Source organism: Giraffa tippelskirchi, chromosome 10 (genome assembly GCF_054371585.1).
Source record: "Giraffa tippelskirchi isolate mGirTip1 chromosome 10, T2T-mGirTip1v1.2.pri, whole genome shotgun sequence".
NCBI lineage: Eukaryota > Metazoa > Chordata > Mammalia > Artiodactyla > Giraffidae > Giraffa > Giraffa tippelskirchi.
The window spans coordinates 132,019,883-132,040,663 of NC_137284.1; the positions used below are offsets into that span (position 1 = coordinate 132,019,883).

Here is a 20,781-nt window from a genome sequence, read left to right on the forward strand (position 1 = left end):
CAGATGCAACTGAGCGTGCACACACACACACACACACAACATACACAATATGAAAATTATATAACTACGGAAGAAAATAAGACAGAAAATTTTTAAAAAAAGACTTGCTTTCCAATGGGAATCCTCACTAAGTCAATTTTTCCTAAATCAATTTACGAATCCAAAGCTATTTTAAAGCAAATGTTTTTTGGTGGGAGATGGGGTGGGAGGTAAAGTCGTGAAAAAAATACCAAGTATAGGCACATAATCACTTTGAATGCTAGTAAGGGTGAGCGCAAAATCCTTCAAGCTAGGCTTCAGTAGTACATGAACAGAGAACTTCCAGATGGACAAGCTGGGTTTAGAAAACGCAGAGGAACCAGAGATCAAATTACCAACATTAGCTGCATCACAGTAAAGTCAAGGGAATTCCAGAAAAACATCTATTTCTGCTTCACTGACTACACTAAAGCCTTTGACTTGTGTGGATCACAACAAACTGCAAAATTCTTAAACAGATGGGAATACCAGACTGCCTGACTCCTGAGAAACCTGTATGCAGGTCAAGAAGCAATAGTTAGAACCACATATGGAACTGACTGGTTCAAAACTAGGAAAGGCTGTGTATGTCACCCTGCTTATTTAACTTCTATGCAGAGTACATCATAGGAAATGCTAGATGAATCACAAGCTAGAATCCAGATTGCCAGGAGAAATATCAACAACCTCAGATAGCAGATGATTCTACTCTTTTTGCCGTTAGGCAAAAAGTAAAGAGGAACTAAAGAGCTTCTTGATGAAGGTGAAAGAGAGTGAAAAAGCTGGTCTGAAACTCAACATTCAAAAAACTAAGATCATGGCATCCGGTCCCGTCATTTCATGGCAAATAGAAAAGTGGAAGCAGTGACAGATTTTATTTTCTTGGGCTCAAAAATCACTGCGGATGGTAACTGTAACCATGAAATTAAGACGCTTGCTTCTCGGAAGGAAAGCTATGACAAACCTCAACACCATATTAAAAAGCAGAGACATTCCTTTGCCAACAAAGGTCCATCTAGTCAAAGCTATGGTTTTTCCAGTAGTCACATACAGATGCAAGAGTTGGACAATAAAGAAGGCTGAATGCCAAAGCATAGATGCTTTCAAACTGTGGTGCTGGAGAAGACTCTTGAGAGTTCTTTGGCCTGCAAGGAGATCAAACCAGTCAATCCTAAAGGAAATCAGTTCTGAATATTCACTGGAAGGACTGATGCCGAAATCGAAGCTCCAATACTTTGGCCACCTGATGCGAAGAGCTGACTCACTGGAAAAGACCCTGATGTTTGGGAAAGATTGAGTGCAGGAGGAGTAGAGGGTGGCAGAGAATGAGATTGTTAAGATAGCATCACTGACTCAACGGACATGAATCTGAGTAAACTCAAGGAGAGTGTAAAAGACAGGGAAGCTTGCTGTGTTGCAGTTCATGGGGCTGTAAAGAATCAGAAATGACTTAAGTGACTGAACAACCTAGGCACATAAAGACAGCTAGAAAATATTGAAAAGGAGAGTAATGAGGGACTTGTATTCTGTGCTTAGTTGTTCAGCCATGTCCAACTCTTTGAGTGACTGTAGCCCGCCAAGCTCCTCTGTCCATGAGATTCTCCAAGCAAGAATACTGGAGTGGGTTGCCATCCCCTTCTCCAGGGTATCTTCCAATCCAGGGATCGAACCCAGGTCTCCCACAATACAGGCGGATTCTTTACCGTCTGAGCCACCAGTGAAGCCCAATGAGGGACTTAAAACTAATCAAACTGTCTCATCGTTATAAAGCTATACTAACTAAAAATTTGACTGTGTGGATCACAATAAATTGTGGAAAATTCTGAAAGAGATGGGAATACCAGGCCATCTGACCTGTCTCTTGAGAAACCTGTATGCAGGTCAGGAAGCAACAGTTAGAACTGGACATGGAACAACAGACTGTTTCCAAATCAGGAAAGGAGTTCGTCAAGGCTGTATATTGTCACCCTGCTAATTTAACTTATATGCAGAGTACATCATGAGAAACGCTGGGCTAGAAGAAACACAAGCTGGAATCAAGATTGCCGGGAGAAATATCAATAACCTCAGATATGCAGATGACACCACCCTTATGGCAGAAAGCGAAGAAGAACCAAAGAGCCTTTTGATGAAAGTGAAAGAGGAGAGTGAAAATGTTGGCTTAAAGCTCAACATTCAGAAAACTAAGATCATGGCATCTGGTCCCATCACTTCATGGGAAATAGATGGGGAAACAGTGGAAACAGTGTCAGACTTTAGTTTTTTGGGCTCGAAAATCACTGCAGATGGTGATTGCAGCCATGAAATTAAAAGACGCTTACTCTTTGGAAGGAAGGTTATGACCAACCTAGATAGCATATTTAAAAACAGAGACATTACTCTGCCAACAAAGTTCCGTCTAGTCAAGGTTATGGTTTTTCCAGTAGTCACGTATGGAAGTGAGAGTTGTACAGTGAAGAAAGCTGAGCGCCAAAGAATTGATGCTTTTGAACTGTGGTGTTGGAGAAGACTCTTGAGAGTCCCTTGGACTGCAAGGAGATCCAACCAGTCCATCCTAAAGGAGATCAGTCCTGGGTGTTCACTGGAAGGACTGATGTTGAAGCTGAAACTCCAATGCTTTGGCCACCTCATGCAAAGAGTTGACTCAATGGAAAAGACCCTAATGCTGGGAAGGACTAGGGGCAGGAGGAGAAGGGGATGACAGAGGATGAGGTGGCTGGATGGCATCACCGACTCGATGGACATGGGTTTGGGTAGACTCCGGGAATTGGTGATGGATAGGGAGGCCTGGTGTGCTGCGATTCATGGGGTCGCAAAGAGTCAGACATGACTGCGCGACTGAACTGAACTGAACTAAAAATTCTATACACTGGCAAAGAAATTAAAAAAAGAGAGAGAATGCAGAAATGGAGCTAAGTACATCTGATAATGTGGTAAATTACAGGGATAGCATTTCAAATAGGTATGGTAAAATGAACTGCTTAGTAAGTAGCGTCGTGGCCATTTGTATTATAAAAATGTAATACTAGATTTCTACGACTCTTTGTTTTCCAAAGTCACTTCCAGAAAGATCAAAGATGATACATATAAAATAAAACAATAGATGTACTAGGAAAATGTGAGCAAATATTCTTGCAATTCTGAACTAAGCTAGTATGAAATAAAAACTTGATACACTTGAAAGACTATCACGCTTAACTACACAAAATTAAAAACCTATGCAATGACCAAAAATATTTGTCAAAAAATAAAATGACTGCCGAAAAATATTGTAATATAAAATTACTATTCCTAAATAGTTCTTCAGGTCACTAAAAAAAAGCAAATAATTCAATAGAAAAATGGTCTAAAAGACAATAACAGGTAATTACAGAAGAAATATAAATGACCAACAGACTCAAAAAGACATTTAACTTCTTCAGAAACTACAAATCAAACAATGTGATTTTTTTCACCAGTGAAATGGTCAAATGCAAAAAAGATTTTAAACTCTAATGTTGATGTGACTAGACAGTTTCGTAATAACTGTTTTGGAAGACAATTCAGTAGCATCCATTACTATTTTTTAATGCTCATGCTCTCTGACTTCATTTCTTAAGAGTTTACTCTATAGAAATACCAGGAAAGGATACACAGAAATAAGTATTTGAATGTTCATTAGAACACTGTTTTCAAAGGCAAAAACTTGGAAAGTAAAAATACCCATTGTTTTGAGTTGAACTGTGTGTCTCCCTAAAAAAATACACTGATGTCCTAACCCCTGTTTATCTGTGAACATGACCTATATCAAAAGATTCTTTGCAGATGTAACCGAGTTAAGGTGAGGTCATTAGGGCTGACGCTAGTCCAATGATTGGTTTCCTTATACAAAAAGAAGAGAGAGAAACAGACAAGTAGAGAACAAAAAGAGAATCCTGTGATGATTACATAGGTAGAGACTGGAGTGATGAAAGTATAAGCCAAAGAATATAAAGGATGGTCAGCAGATGCCAGAAGCTAGGAGATGCATGGGACAGATCCTCTCTCAGGGACGCCAAAAGGAACCAATCCTGCCAACATCTTGATTTTGGACTTCTAGCCTCTAAAAATGTGAGAGATTAAATTTGTTTTTTAAGCCACACAATTTGTGGTATCCTGTTACAACTAGCCCGAGAAAACTGTTACAGAGGTTAATAAGTTATAAGGAATACATAAAATACAGGATGCAGTAATAAAATGGATGCAACCAATATAAATGAATATGGCAATATCTGAAAGATATAAAATATAAGTGAAAAAGTTAACCTGCAGAATATCATTTTCTGGTAATTTATAAAGAGAACATCTTTCTTCCCTTTAAATTCCTCACTGAAATTCATCCTTTTCAAATGCTGGTCAAGTCAAATACGGGCTCAATTGCCTACCTCTGTATCTTCACAGGCACTGACACCTTCACAGATCTACTTCTACTCCTAAGGCCTTGATAATAAAAATTACACAAAGGATTCCAACACCTCTAATCCTACAATTTCTACTATTGAGCCATTTCCACAAGGAGGTTCTGTTGTCACCTCGAATTCAGAGTCAACCAAATATTGCCATTTTTTTCTTCACTATGCTTCAAGAATATAGTTTTGGAATGGAACTAGATTTAATGGACAGTGATCTTGGACTGACTGATAGTGGCTGCATGTAGGAATACACTGAGTGAATCAGACACCCCATTGTGACAAAGTAGGAAAAACCACTGTGAGTGATAGGTGGTATCCGCCATGAGAACTAAGGCCAAGTATTTACTCATCCTTTTTCTGTTCCAGATGTCACTACAATTCAGGTTCCTTAGCCAGGCCAGGTCTGGTCTGCTAAGATAATGAATAAGAAAATATTTAGTAAATGTTAAAGCTCAGGAATGTCCCTGGTAGCTAAGCAGTAAAGAATATATCTGCAATGTAAGAGACATGGGTTTGATGTCTGGGTTAGGAATGAAATGGCAACTCACTCCACTATTCTCGCCTGCGAAATCCCATGGACATAGGAGCCTGGCAGGCTATAGTCCATGGGATTGCAAGAGTCAGACAAGACTTAGTGACTATGTCACAACCACTAAGTGTTACTCAATTATTCTTATTATGAATAAGAATTTCCAGTTTCCCCCATTTCTAGATACTTCCTATCTTGACATTGAGTCAAAATCTTTGTGACTTCTCCCTTTATATGTTCAGTTATGTGTTTAGTCGCTCAGTCATGTCCGATTCTTTGTGGCCCCATGGAGGATAGCACTCCAGGCTCCTCTGTCCATGGAACTTCCCAGGCTAGAATACTGGAGCAGGTTGCCATTTCCTACTCCAGGGGACCTTTCCGACCCAAGGATCAAACCCGCATCTCTTCTGTCTCCTGAACTGGCAGGCAGATTCGTTAGGACTGTGCCACCTGGGTAGCATGACTTCTCCCTACTTAGGGACTAAGGCTCAATCCTTAGGTATGACATTCAAGGTCTTCTCGAAAATCTGGCTGCAATTTATCCTTCAAACTTATCATTCAGTATCTCCTCAAGCAAATACCATTCTCAATTCTAGCCAAGCCAGTCTATTCAGTATGTCCAAATACTCCCTGCAAATTTTTTACTCCATAGTTGCTCACACATTTCCCTACACTTGAACTGAATGGCTTCCTGTTCTGACATAAATTCTACAGGCCATTCAAGACATCATGCTCAAGCCCCATAATGATGTATTAAAACTCACAGTGATATACCTACCTCTCCTCTCTAATATTCAAAACTTTATGCTGGCTTGCAAAACGTATCTTTATATGCATAATTTTTGTCTTCCCTGACTACTTAGTAAAGCACTGAGAGGTAAGGACTACATCTTTCTTACCCTTTTCATGTATTCCAAGATACTGAGGTGTTATGTACTCAAGTCCTTGATTCTTGATCATGATGATATTTTATTAATAAAAATAGATGAAATCATTTGATTAGCTTCATGCACTGCATACAAATCAATTAGCTCCTTTACTATTATGAAATTTCTTAGGTATTTCAGTATGGAGAGAGAATTTCACTTAAATTTATTTTGGAACCAAACAAATGATAAACAACTTCACTTCTATTTTAACACTTAAAAATACTAGATACTTTTCGCTTCTCCAAGTTTAACATAAAAGTTTTAACTTTAAAACACTTCATTGTCCTAAAGTTACTGTGTATTTGTTTGATGATAATTTTTTTTTAAAGCATTTTATTTTCTCAGGTGTCTTCTGTATTTCTGTTTCAATTTACCTGGTCTTTAATGAGTACTCCTTTTACAGAGATAGATTTCTATAGCAATCTTCAGGTCAAGTGAAAAATAAGTTAAAAAGCAAAATCACCATAGCAGACAAACCGAGGAGCCAAGGACACTGAAAACAATTAAACTATTGTAACAGTCATACCAACTGAAATATGAAGTTACTCCAAACCTTTCATTTGATTCTATTTTCTAGAGAGAGCTTTTTTAGATCCACGTCCTCCACATTACACCAGTTATTTGGTCTCTTACAAAAAAAAAAAATCATAAATTCCTTTATAACACATCGTAAGTGAAACTGGTGTTTTCTAATAATTTTACTCTTACACTATAATGATGTAATCCTCTATTACTTCCAAGAATACTAATGTAGATACAATAAATAAAAACAGAATACATTTTTGTTATACTACGTTTATGAATATAGTCAAATATTCCAAACATTTTCTAATTAGTAAACAACATTTAACACTTAAAAAATAGTAGATCATTCAACCACATGGCAGTGAGAATTTTATTTAAGTTAGCAAGATATATTAGTCTGGACAAGACTGTATGAACTTGTTCTGCTTCCAGAATCTTTACAGTGAAAAGTGAAATCTATTAATAATGCTGAGTTCTAATCTGTTAGATCAAAGCTATGACTCTCAGAATATTTACAATGAAACTGAATTCTTACCTGCTCTTATAAACCTCAACTTTTAATCTCCCTAAAATAACCAAGTCAGTTCACTGTAACTATTGAGTCTAACACTTAAAAACTAAAAACTGAAAGAAAAAAAAAAGCAAATTATTTTTAACCTTAGATAATAAGCAATAAAGGGTAATACCAAACTATCATATCACTAATACAGTGTCATGTAAGAAATCAGGTTCTAGATGGAACTGGTTAACGAAAGAGGAACTCTTTAAAGTAACTCCATCTTAATTAAAAGGCATACTTATAGTAATATAAAAATGCCTTGTCATTAAAATAAATAATAATAATTCAAAGTTAAGAGCTGATTATTCCATTACTAATGCTGTTTAATTCTGTTCACCCTGGTCTTTCTGAGGTAAAATGCCTATTAAACTGTGATGCTAAAGAAAAAGTGAGTTAGACATGGGAATCTGCAATGAAATGGTTTTAGATGATCTACCTTGCACTTAGACAATCTATCTTGCACTTAGGTATATACTATCTTTGTCTCCACTGTGCAAAACAGAAATATGCCAAGGTTAACAGAAGGGCTGATCTTTCTCTGCTAGAGTCCCTGGCAACTAGAATATTCAGAGTGGCAGAACATTAAAGGTAGAAAAACTGTTGTGTATTCTGTCCAACCACTCAGTTTCAGATCAGGAAAGTTAGGAAGATGGAGATTCTTGTTCACATTCATAATTAATTGGTGGCAGAGCGTGGACTAAAACCCAGGAACTTCTCTTATACCAGTATCCCTTCTTCCCTTTCCGGTCAGCAACCAGAGGGGCTAAGGTTACCCAGAAATTCCCCAACTAGATTTGTTCCAGCTGCTGCTTAATTCTTATTTACATACTCTATAATGTACTGACTTTCAGCCAAAATGTTAGAATTAACTTACCTAAATCAAAACAAATGTAATATACAGTTCAAGATTTTACTTTAAAACCTCCCTGCCAGTAACAAGAAATCTAAACCAAGTAGTCAACAGTATTAATGACAACGTTCTTTCACACACTTCTCTAAACTCCCAAAACACTTTATAAGTGGCAGGCATTCTAACTGCTTTACACACATCATTGTACTATTCTCTGAAATCCTTGGCTAAGTCCATTTTACAAATATAGACACTAAGGCTTATACTTGTGAAGAAGTCTGCCTATACTACAGAGCTAAGAATAACAAGAAACAGGATAGATAAACCCAGATCTGCTGGATTCTTCTAAATTTCCTATGCTTACAGCCTATCCTGTATGAAATTCACTTTTGTACTCACCTTTTTCCTCTTCACTAGCTTAGGTTGTCTTTCTGTCTTTGTCTCTTCCAAATCCCATGAATTTTAACCATTTCCCTGACATAAAACTCAAGGTGAAATATATTCCCAGAACTAACTTCCTGCCAGGACTACCTCAATTTAGGCCTTCATCAAGACAATGATCCCTCTAGGCACCTCTCCCTCTAAACCTATTTAAGAATTTAGAACAGAAACAAAGTTAACTGTTGGACAGCTACTGCTACCAACCATATTAGTTAAGCAGAAGAATTAAACCACTTTATTCTCCTAAGAAATGAAGACCAAAGTCCAGATATCATGCGCATTAGAAACTGAAGGTTTTAACAACCTGATCAAGCAATGAGAAATGCTGAATGAACTAAGGAGTATACAAGTTAGCTATTTTAATTATGCAATCAAGAAGTATGCAGTGATCTATATGCTGGTTATTATCAAAGTTATATAAGACTGTAGACGTAAGGTCTAATCTCCCAGAATTACATATAGGGTGAGAAAAAAAAATACACAAAAATTAAAAGACTATAATAAGCAAGTTAAAACAAGCGCTAAGGAACTAAAATAAATACATAAATAAACATTAAAATTAGTGAATTAAAATGTCTTCTTAAATATCACTAAACCTTGAAAACAAACCAAGTGAATATGCATGGAATGGTAACCGTCGATAACATTTCTAACCCCAATCCAAATGGGAGATGGTTGCTGAGAGATAGTACAGGTTTTGTTTTTTCCCCAATTCTTAATATCTTCCTTGAATAAGGAACATATATACACATTTAACTCTTCTTGGCAAGATGGCTATACTCTTTGTAGAAAATAACTAATCACATGACATGAAAGGCAAAAGAACTAACAAAACAAGACCTAATGATCTTGTGTTTAACCCTTCTTAATTGTTCTAAGAAAATACTAACAGCTATGAACTGCACCAGAACTATTAATTTTATGTAAAAGTATATTAACATGTATTTATATATTTACATATGGCTTTAAATGAAACCTCAGCTTTCTCAAAATCTATTTTTAAAAACTGTGGTAAAACTATAGATTTACTTAAGAGTCACATCCTCCATGAAAACAATCACCAACTTCGAGTTTCACTAACACCTCGGCATATCACACACAGTAACACATGCATGTTTGTACATACTTTTTCTGCTGATTGTTTTATACGTGCCTCTTCCCCAGTTTCCTTCTCTCATGCCCTCTAAGGGGGGATGAAATTCTATTGGAGTCTTTTTGTCCTTGATCCCACAAGCACTGGTTTAATTCATACCCTCATCATATTTCATGGAGCCTATTGTAAACATGTATCTGACCTCCTCTGCCTCCAATCCTTCCATAGTGACTCCACCTTTCTCCTCAAACTTTCTAAAAGTCAAATCTGATCTTGTGGTATCCCACTAATCAGTGCAATACTTCCTCAACTGCATCTCTCTTACATCCACATCTATGAAATATGCATTGTTATTTTAAGGGGATAGAGAAATGGCATGCTGAAAGAGCTCAACTTAATTTAATCATAACTCACAGAATATGGGACAAAAATTGAGGGAAAACCTATTAAAATTTCCAACGTACTTCAGGATCACCCTTTTAGAAAGCAGTGAATTTCAGCAGAGATTCTCAAACTGTGATATAACTTAGCCTATTAAGCTTGCTAAAAACAGAAATGCCCAAGTTCCACCTCAGACCAATGAATCTGAATATTATCTAGGAATATGGCCTAGCCATACACATTTGTAATAATCTCCCAATGATTCCATTGCATATGTAAACCTGAGAACCCTTCTTGCTCCATAACATACTATCAGTATGTCCCCTGACTTCCCAAGCTGTTTTATACTTCTCACAACCTGGGGGGAACAGTTGACCCTCCAAATTTCTAGATATGAAGGACTGACTGACAGGGACTTGAGCATTCAGAGACAACTATACTTACTAGCCCACTCCAGTACTCTTGCCTGGAAAACTCCCTGGACAGAGGTGCCTGGTAGGCTACAGTCCATGGGGTCGCTAAGAGTCGGACAAGACTGAGCGACTTCACTTTCACTTTTCCCTTTCATACACTGGAGAAGGAAATGGCAACCCATTCCAGTATTCTTGCCTGGAGAATCCTAGGGACGGCGGAGCCTGGTGGGCTGCCGTCTATGGGGTCGCACCGAGTTGGACACGACTGAAGCGACTTAGCAGCAGCAGCAGCATACTTACTAGACTTAAATATTCAAGTACTGACCATTCTAAAAAGCTTTTACTCATCCTCTCTTGTGATCTCCTAAACCTTTATAAAAATAACAGCATCCACAAATTTATGGAGAGTCCTTTTGATACACACAACCACCCAATGAGATGTATCCCCACTCTAGAAATGAGAAAACCAATTCTAGGACAGGAGGCTTAAGAAACTTATCCAAATTGACACTATGAATTTAAACTCTGGACTGCTGATTACAAACCCAGGATATTTTCCATTGTAACATGAAGTGTCTTACCAATCAGTGTGAAGTACTGATATACGTAGCAGTTTACACATTAGTTTCTTTATCTAGATTCAGTAAGCTCCCTGAGGGAACACATCAACTCTGATTTTGACCTCAACAATTAGCTACTCAATACTAATTTGCTGACCGAAAGAAGGAATGAAACTCCTTCAGAGCTAGGACTATAACTACTCCAGCTTCATTTTCTTGAGAATTCTTACAGCTCTGAATGCACTTCCTGCTTAACAAATTTGGTCTGACTGGTAAATCTCACTGCATGATTTTTTTTTTTAAATGAGACAATATATTTCAGTAATGTACAATACTGCACAGTCAGCAAAGGGGGAGGGAGACTGTTCCAGAAAATTAACATCTCATTCTTTACTGTCTAATAATTGGAGACTTCAAATATTAATCTTTGCAACCATTTCATACAAGAGCAGGTAACTCCAACAGTGTGGTACTAAATGACAGAAATCCATTCTTTATCTATCGCTGTATTCTTACACGTCTGTCATTTCTTTGACACCAGTAAACATTATAGGAAATGCAGAGCAATTAGTCAGTATGCTTGTGTATAAATGTAATGTCCCTCCCTGCCTAATGTGTCTGGTATGTAACACATAGTACAACTACTTCCTTTTCTGAGACAGATTATATAACATAAGTAGTATACCAGAAATATTTTTTTAAAAACTTTTCATTTGCAGATAATGTCACCCTCAAATTGCTGGAGATTTTCCTAAGTTGAAAATATGCACAAATTAAGGCTGCTTTAGGAATCTTAGACTTTAATTGTATCAGCTTCTGGTGAAAAAAAAAGTGACTATTCTTTAACACCACTTTTAAATAAATCAATAACAAGTAAGAAAACAACTTCTAAAACAACATAATGTAGTGGAAAGTACAACACAACAGGCATCAGGAGTCCTGCTTTTCTAGTTCCTGTTACATTACTAAATTGCTGTGAGACATAGGGCTCACCGGCTCAGTTATCTTGTTTGAAAGTGTGTGGGTAGAGTGAAGAGGGGGCTTGACTGTCTTCACAGCTGTTTTCCCAAATCCTGATTTTAAGCCACCTCCCTCATTTTATTCTAATCAGGTCTAACTTCTGAAATATGAAACACATCTGCACGGAATGTAATGATTCAATCTCCTACCAGGTGGAACAGGATACAAAGGGTAAACTCCTAGAGAGTTAACAATTAATCTAGTAACTTCCCAGAACATGTCTAGTCCTAACTTCTTAAACAAGCAGGTGCAGTCTGGGTGACACATTTAACATCAGGAAGGAAAGCTGTAAAAGGTACAGACAGCTCTGTTGACATTTCCCTCGGTGGTTCCGGGGTGCCAGTGGCACAGACTCTGCAGGTGTTAACCAGTAAGTGGGGAGAAAGGGATCCGAACAGCGTTTCAACAATCTGAACCACAGCTCAACACGGCCACCCCAGTAAGATGCAGGCTGACAAGGCCTACCCCACAGAGCACAACTTCCCCACCCCCAGAAGCGCCAGCAGCCAATGTAATGAATGCTTCCGTCAACAACACATTCCCCTTCCCACAGCAGAGCTGCTGGCTCCAACCGGCCATCTGGAGTTGGAACAGGCCGCACAGCACCGACCTAAGATCCATTCTCAGATCCCAAAAGGCCAAAAACTGCTGGAGATCGCGGTTCCCAACCTTGGTTCTGGGAGAGCAGCATCTCCCACCAATGCAAACAAACAACAACAAAAACAGTGGAGAGAAGAGAGAAACCAGGCCTGGGCGAGACTGCTGGAGAAATAAACCTCGTTTCTCTGCAGTGGGGAGCAGTAGCATTTCCTGCCCCCCCGTTCCAAACCGATGCACTCGACTTCATTCCTTCCTAAGATCCTCAAGGGAGAATAAAAGACGACCTTACGGTACGATTCATTCATATCTGGGTTTCGGTCCCCAACCCACCCACTCCTGAAACCAATGGCATTGTGAAGAAAAGTGCCCCCACATCGGGGTCGTAGGAGGAGAAGCAAGGGCCAGTCCAGGAGCCCAGTTACTACGATCAAGCAGCTCCTGTAAAAGTCAAGTTTGAACCAGCAGCAGAGGCACGGGCCCGGGTCCGAGCGAGCAGGGCTCCAGGACAGGCCTGCGGACCTGACACTTCCCTGCTTCTCGGGCAGGTCCGGGAGGCGGCCTCCGGCCCAGCGCACTGCCCGCACCCATAGAGCCGGGTCAGAGAGAGGCCTGGCCCGCAGTCCGACCCTCCCCGCGCCGCTCCCGCCTCCTTCCCCACTCCCACTTCCCGGCGCTCCCTCTCGGGCCCCGAAAGCTAAGGTCGGGGGCGGCGATGCGGGTCTCGGCCACTGACCACACATTTCTTGCCGAGGAAGGTGAAGAGGGACTCGTTCTCCTGCGGGGTGAGCAGCAGGGACCCCACGTTGGTGACCCTCCGCGGCGGCGGCGGCTGCTGCTGGCCGGAGCTCATGGTTTCGCCGGCGGGGTAGGGAGGCCAGGGCCGTCTCCTCCGGCGAGTGGGCGAGCGCTCGTTCCCCTTCTGGGTGACAGGGACGGGAGGAGGGGAATCAGAGGCGTAGCATCTCGCAGCTCCTCCGGCGCAGGGAGGAGGCCACGGAAGGAGGAGCCGACGGCGGGCCGCGGTGAGAAAGGGAAGCTCCCCGTACCCGCCGGGGTAGGCTCTGGCCGGATGGTCGTTGTCCTCGCACTCCGGCGACTGCGCTAAACTCCCAACTCCTCCCCCAACCTTCCTTCGGCGGCAGTGGCGGCGGCGGCGGCAACGGCCTCACAATCCAACATGGCAGCGGGGTACGGGCGAGACCACTGGACGCGAGACGCGGGGGAGCGCGCCGGAAATGCGCGGCTGCGGGCCGGGCCCCGGGAGGAACCCCACCTCCCCACGCCGTGCCTGGCTTCGCCTAGCCGGCCCGAGGCCACGCCCACTTCCGGCCGAGGAGCCGGCCACGCGCGCTCTGTGGTGGGACGCGGGGCTGTGGGTCCGTTGCAGCCTTTGGCGTCTAAACTCGTTCCTCGGATAGTCTTCTTCTACAGAGGCTGGCAGAGAAGAGGTGGCTCGTGTCCGCCTCCGAGCTGTCATCCCCTCTTCTGAGACGCACACCTTTGCGGAGCGTCAGTGCAGAGCCAGGTCTCCGTCCCCAAAATAGCTTTTATTTCTGAGGCGCGACTGCCAGATTTTCGAGCTCCAGTCAGAAAGTTCTGGAAGCTGGAGATGGAAAATGGAAGAAGGGACTCCCTTCCCTGTGTTCCTCGCCAGTTCGCTCAGAGCCGCAGGTGCTTGCGGTTTCTCAGACTTTGTCCCAACTTCAACAGTGGGAATGGACGAACAGGCCTCTGCCAGGATTGTGAAAGAGACCTTGCTGATGGACGTTCCTAAAAAGCAAAGGCACTTAGAAAAGGTTTCTACCGCCCGCTGGTATTTCTCAAAAGGATACATGTATTTGTAACATTGCAGTTCAGGCTCGTTTCTCTATGGGTTTTCCACACATTTCTTCTGCTTTTTTATGAACTGAAAAATATTTCTTTTTCCCCTCCTCGTGTTTTTCTTTCTCTCAAACCCCAAAGGCCTTGTTTTCTTTTTATCCAAAATGAATGTACCCATTTAGAGATGTCACTCAGAAAAATACATCATCTAACTTAATCCTTAGAAGTAAATCTCAGGAATCTTTTAAAAATTTATATTCAATATCGGAAACTACCTAGGGCAACTCCCTTTGTTCAGTAGATTAAACACTAGACAGCTGTCTTAAAACGAAGTTTGGTAATATGGAGACGACAAATAATACACACTGCTCTGAGTTATAGAATAAGCATCTCCACTTTTAACAAATTAGCATTTATTGCGTAAACGTTACTTACCATCATGTTAGCTTTAACAAAAAACATACGTTAAACTCAAGACATCTAGCCTTTGACAAATGGAAGTTGGTAAAACTATTTGATTTTAATATTTCTGAAAGCTCCCAGTACAAATCTTGGGTGTACTAAACAGATTGTTAAGCCATTATCAATACTCTTTAAAAGTATTATTAAAAATTAAAATGAAGGCTGCTGCTGCTGCTGCTGCTAAGTCGCTTCAGTCGTGTCCGACCCTGTGCGACCCCATAGACGGCAGCCCACCAGGCTCCCCCGTCCCTGGGATTCTCCAGACAAGAATACTGGAGTGGGTTGCCATTTCCTTCTCCAGCGCATGAAAGGGAAAGTGAAAGTGAAGTCGCTCAGTCGTATCCGACTCTTAGCGACCCCATGGACTGTAGCCTACCAGGCTCCTCCGTCCATGGGATTTTCCAAGCAAGAGTACTGGAGTGGGGTGCCATTGCCTTTTCCGAAAATGAAGGCTACCTCAATGAAATTAACTTGAGTGGAAATAAATCTAAAAGGAAAATGTAATCATAGTTCTATGAGTCCTCAAATATGGATATGTCAAAGTTACTTTGGTTAAGAGTGTTAGGAAAAAAAGTGATTTTGAGAAAGCAGGCAGACTTTTTTTGTAAAATAATTAGGTTTAGAAAGGCAGTAGAAATATAAACAAGGAGTTGCCATTGAACTTCAAAACTAACAAACTTAGAAGCTGAATCAGTCTGTCTCCTATCAAAAGTGAGATTCCTATGAATTAAAGCCACAGTGACAGTGGAAAGTATTATAAATTACTGAGAAGTAGAGATTAGAGCCCTAATATTTTCAAACCTGTGAACCAGGATAGTAACAAAAGTATAGGCTTCAGATAGTCCTTAATTGGAGTTCTTGTGCAGCCATTACAGCTTAATGGACTTTGGCCAAGTTGCTATTCTGAGTTTGTTTCCTCATCCATAAAGTGAAAATAATTTTTATTTAATAAAGGTGTAGGATAAACATAATTAAACCTACTTCAGAGTTATAAAATTTGCAAGATAGCATGTGTAAAGAACCTGATACAGAGTGGTTAGTCGAATGCTCTTTGTCCTCTCGTTGATCATCATTGCCTGTGGTCTGCTATGCCTTCCCTTAGCTAAGGGAACTAGCATTGAGTTGAAGTGTGTATTTTTGCCTTTGTTGTACCTAGGCCTAATGCTTAGAAAACTGCCCTTCATATTCGCGACTCTGTGTAATTCTTCAAATACATAGTGGTGAATTTGGGACATAATTTCTTTGTTAGCAGAATTTCTAGTTAGGTTATATACTGTGCCACATAGGTTACATATGTCCCAGTAAGCTGGAATCAAGATTTCTGGGAGAAATATCAATAACCTCAGATATGCAGATGACACCACCCTTATGGCAGGAAATGAAGAGGAACTAAAAAGCCTTTTGATGAAAGTGAAAGAGGAGAGTGAAAAAGTTGGCTTAAAGCTCAACATTCAGAAAACTAAGATCATGGCATCTGGTCCCATCACTTCATGGGAAATAGATGGGGAAACAGTGGAAACAGTGTCAGACTTTATTTTTTTGGGCTCCAAAATCACTGCAGATGGTGATTGCAGCCATGAAAGTAAAAGACACTTACTGCTTGGAAGGAAGGTTATGACCAACCTAGATAGCATATTAAAAAGCAGAGACATTACTTTGCCAACAAAGGTCCATCTAGTCAAGGCTATGGTTTTTCCAGTATGGTTTTTCCATGTATGGATGTGAGAGTTGGACGGTGAAGAAAGCTGAGCGCCGAAGAATTGATGCTTTTGAACTGTGGTGTTGGAGAAGACTCTTGAGAGTCCCTTGGACTGCAAGGAGATCCAACCAGTCCATCCTAAAGGAGATCAGTCCTGGGTGTTCATTGGAAGGACTGATGTTGATGCTGAAACTCCAATACTTTGGCCACATCATGTGAAGAGTTGACTCATTGGAAAAGACCCTGATGCTGGGAAGGATTGGGGACAGGAGGAGAAGGGGATGACAGAGGATGAGGTGGCTGGATGGCATCACCGACTTGATGGACATGAGTTTGGGTAAACTCCGGGAGTTGGTGATGGACCCGGAGGCCTGGCGTGCTGCGGTTCATGGGGTTGCAAAGAATCAGACTCGACTGAGAGACTGAAATGAACTGAACTGAAGCTGAAATTATAAAACTTTAAAAAATGATATATCTAGAGACAGGAACATATTAGTTTCTAAATAATAAAAACTGAAGGATAGAAATTTTTATGCCTGCTTACCAGCTTTTAAAACTTGTAGATTATCAACCTTTTGAATATGGGAGAGAGCAATGTGGAAAAGGTTGTGGAAAGAGAAGATAGAGAAGAGAACAGATGATTCCACGGTAGCTGTGAGTTGTGGAATCTATCCCATGGTGAGAACTATTGGCTCTGATCTTTTCACAGTCTCGTTAGCCTAGACTATTTATGTTTTGTTATTTTTTTCCTTTCAGAACATTTTCAACGTCTTATTTCTAAATTCAATTTTCTGACTATTTGCCCTTCTTTTATTTTTTAGAAATGAGAATGGTGTATTATAATGACCATAGGCTTTTGTCTCAAGCCCAAAACATTTCTTTAGCTTTTCCTCCAAATTATAAGCATGTTTTGTCCACAAAATTGCAATTTAAATATTTTCTACCCTTGCATTGTTAATTTTGCTTGCCTCTAGGCTTTTTCCAACTCTTTTTTCTTAAAATGTGAAAAATGTAAGGGTGAACACTGCATTGGAAATAGGACTTCCTTACTCTCATGAGCACGTGAGCAAGCAATATTTGAATTTCCTCCTTTAGCATGCATACAAGGATTCTGTTTTTCCATGTTCACCCTGAGACCAAGCAGTACCAGCTATATTTGTTTCAACAGTTTTAGCAAGTCCCCTTCTTTCTTTCATTCTTGATAGCATATCCTCTTTTTGGCAGAACCCAGGACATCTTTCTCTCTGTTTTCTTTGGCAAGTTATTTTCTTATCTCAAATTCTTTTTACCCGGTTTGAGAGACTGGATTTGATCCAGGAAATAAGGATTCTATTTCCCTTCAACAAAGTATCTTGAAGTTTGTAAGCTAGGTTAAGAAGACTGGGGATTTTATCTTACTATATGTATAAAATGCATAAGCTGTCTTAAAATGTCTATGAATATCACTAAGAATAAGGCAGTTTTGTTTAATATTTCCTATTTGACTGTCCTTGACTCAATTAGAATCTATTTTAAATTTTATTTTCATCTTGCCTTGCTATGATCCTTTAAGATTAAGTCCTCATTTTAGCAGAAAACATTCAGGTAGCTTACTTATGAAAATGAAGGCATTTTTTCTAGGGGCATTCCCTGTCATTATCTTTATACTTTGCCAGTTTCTCCTATCCTGCTGCTTGCTCTGTTAATCCACTTCTTTACAAATGTCATTGTTGATGTTCTGTTACAAGTCTTCTGAAACACCCTGTTCCCCTTGCTAATGTTAATTATTTAAAGATGTAGTGACATTCTTCCTTGTAAAGGACTGCAGGTAGCTGCACACAGGGATCTGTGGCATTCAGCAGCCATTGTGGTCTTAATTACCAGTCCAGGGTGCTGCTTTCCCATGGCAGAGTCCCAGTCATAGTGACAGAATAGCAGTACACCTGCATACTGCAGGGGTGATATCATTCCCCCCACGCAACCTCCAAGTGCCATGGCTTTAGGATTTCACATAAAGTATCTCTGCACATTTATGTGAATGTTGCATATAGCAGTGTTTAAGAGAATTTGTTCTTGTTCTCCCAAGTTAAATGTTTCATTTTTTCCTCAACTAAAATCTTGATAAGTAAGCTAGCAAATGATTTTCCCCTCCCTTCCTTTTAAAATTCATTTTGAGTACAAGCCTTTCTAGGGCTTACTTTTTTAGAAATAGACAGCTTATGTACAACTCATTCAGATTTTTTATTGATCTTTGTGGAAAACTGAATTCTAAATTGTGCTGGTAAATTATCAGTGATAGTTACTACCGCTGGTCTCCAGATACCTAAAACATAACCTGTATTCAAGAAATGATTTCAAGACCTATGTATGGTATAGTTCCCAATATGCTACTTACTGTTCTTTTTTTCCCCCACTGCTCTTTTACTTTAATGACTATTCAGTGGATCTCAGTTGAATTATTCCAGATAAAGGGGGAAAACATTGACCTCTTTACTATAACGTACTCACAGTCAGTCTACATATGGATGAGTAAGCAGTTTGCATAATGGTGATGATTTGAAGATACCATGCATCCCCATGCATACCTCACTGAAACTATCAAAATGAAGGATATGGACTCTTATATAACTTTTTTGGCGTTATATTGATAAAGTTTGTAATTTCTGTTTCAGTAATTTGGGGGTTCATTTTTATTACTCTTTTTATGCTTTGGGTTTATTAGTAGTTCATTTTCCATTTCAGAGTTGAAATCTTAAGTTTATTTATTTTCTTTATTTTAATTGAGATATAATTAACATAAAACATTAGTTTCAGTTATACAACACAATTCAGTGTATGTACATACTGAAAATACATATAGCTTTTAGAAAATAAATTTTTAGCTTTATTAAAAGTGATACATTCATATGAATTAAAAAATAAAATGATGTCACAAAGGTTATAAAAGGGAAACCCAGAAACTCTGTACTTCATTTGCTATCCCCTTTGCTCTCCCAAGAGTCATCCAGTCTGAGCTGTTTCTTTTGTCATTTATATATGTATTTCTAAATAATATGCTAAGCTACTATATATTGATTTATCAACTTAAAGAATTATTTATCAACTTCATATTATATTTGCTGAGGATTTATCTCTCTTAGATTCAAGGGATTAGATCTGATAGACAGAGTGCCTGAAGAACTATGGAGAGAGGTTCGTGACATTTTACAGGAAACAGGGATCAAGACTTATCCCCAAGAAAAAGAAATGCAAAAAAGCAAAAAGGCTAAGGAGGCCTTACAGATAACTGTGAAAAGAAGAAAAGCAAAAAGCAAAGGAGAAAAGGAAAGATATACCCATTTGAATGCAGAGTTCCAAAGAATAGCAAGGAAAGATAAGAAAGCCTTCCTCAGTGATCAGTGCAAAGAAATAGAGAAAAACAATAGAATGGGAAAGACTGGGGATCTCTTCAAGAAAAGTAGAGATACCAAGGGAACATTTCATGCAAAGATGGGCACAATATAGGGCAGAAATGATATGGACCTAACAGAAGCAGAAGATATTAAGAAGAGGTGGCAAGAACACACAGAAGAACTATACAAAAAAGGTCACGACTCATATAATCACGATGGTATGATCACTCACCTAGAGCCAGACCTCCTGGAATGTGAAGTCAAGTGGGCCTTAGGAAGCATCACTATGAACAAAGCTAGTGGGGGTGATGGAATTCCAGTTGAGCTATTTCAAATCTTGAAAGATAATGCTGTGAAAGTGCTGCACTTGATATGCCAGCAAATTTGGAAAACTCAGCAGTGGCCACAGGACTGGAAAGGGTCAGTTTTCATTTTAATCTTAAATAAGGGAAATATCAAAGAATATTCAAACTACTGTACCTTGTGCTGATTTCTCATGCTAGCAAGGTAATTCTCAAAATGCTACAAGCTAGGCTTTAGCAGTAAATGAACTGAGATGTATAAGCTGGAGGATTTAGAAAAGGTAGAGGAACCAGAGATCAAATTACCAACATCTGTTGGATTATAGAAAAAGCAAGAGAGTTCCAGAAAAACAACTGTTTCATAGATTATGCGAAAGCCTTTGATTGTGTGGATCACAACAAACTGGAACATTCCTTAAGAGATGGGTATACCAGACCACCTTACCTGTCTTCTGAGAAACTTGTATGTAGGTTAAGAAGCAACAGTTAGAACCAAATATGAAACAACACAATGGTTCAAAATTGGGCAAGGAGTACATCAAGGCTGTGTATTGTTATCTTACTTATTTAACTTCTTTACGTAATAAGAAATGCCAGGCTGGATGAATCACAAGCTGGAATCAAGATTGGTGGGAGAAATATCAACAACCTCAGATATACTGATGATACCACTCTAATGGCAGAAAGTAAAGAAGAAATGAAGAGTCTCTTGATGAGGGTGACAGAGGAAAGTGAAAAAGCTGCTGTAAAACTCAGCATTCAAAAAACTAAAATCAGG

At 39.7% G+C, this 20,781-nt stretch overlaps 1 protein-coding gene and 1 long non-coding RNA gene across 10 annotated transcripts in view; one reads left to right on the forward strand and one right to left on the reverse strand.

The window, feature by feature from the left end:
- LOC145523571 (actin nucleation-promoting factor WASL) overlaps window positions 1–13,533 on the reverse strand; it is an 82,771-nt gene extending 69,238 nt beyond the window's left edge. For 4 of the 9 annotated variants that reach the window (XM_081534124.1, XM_081534123.1, XM_081534129.1 and 1 more), the window contains exons 1-2: window positions 13,395–13,533; window positions 13,082–13,267 (exon numbers count right to left, since the gene is read on the reverse strand). In XM_081534124.1, coding sequence (XP_081390250.1) covers window positions 13,082–13,198 — 117 coding nt within the window. In that variant the 5' untranslated portion in view covers window positions 13,199–13,267; window positions 13,395–13,533. Of the gene's footprint in view, window positions 1–13,077 lie in introns of all 9 variants that reach the window. The other 5 variants (XM_081534126.1, XM_081534125.1, XM_081534131.1 and 2 more) reach the window with 3 other exon arrangements.
- On the forward strand, window positions 13,076–19,572 carry LOC145523573 (uncharacterized). The gene is made up of 2 exons (XR_014066723.1): window positions 13,076–15,131; window positions 16,619–19,572. It is a non-coding gene; the product is annotated as an uncharacterized LOC145523573 (long non-coding RNA).
- The last annotated feature ends 1,209 nt before the right edge of the window (window positions 19,573–20,781 follow it).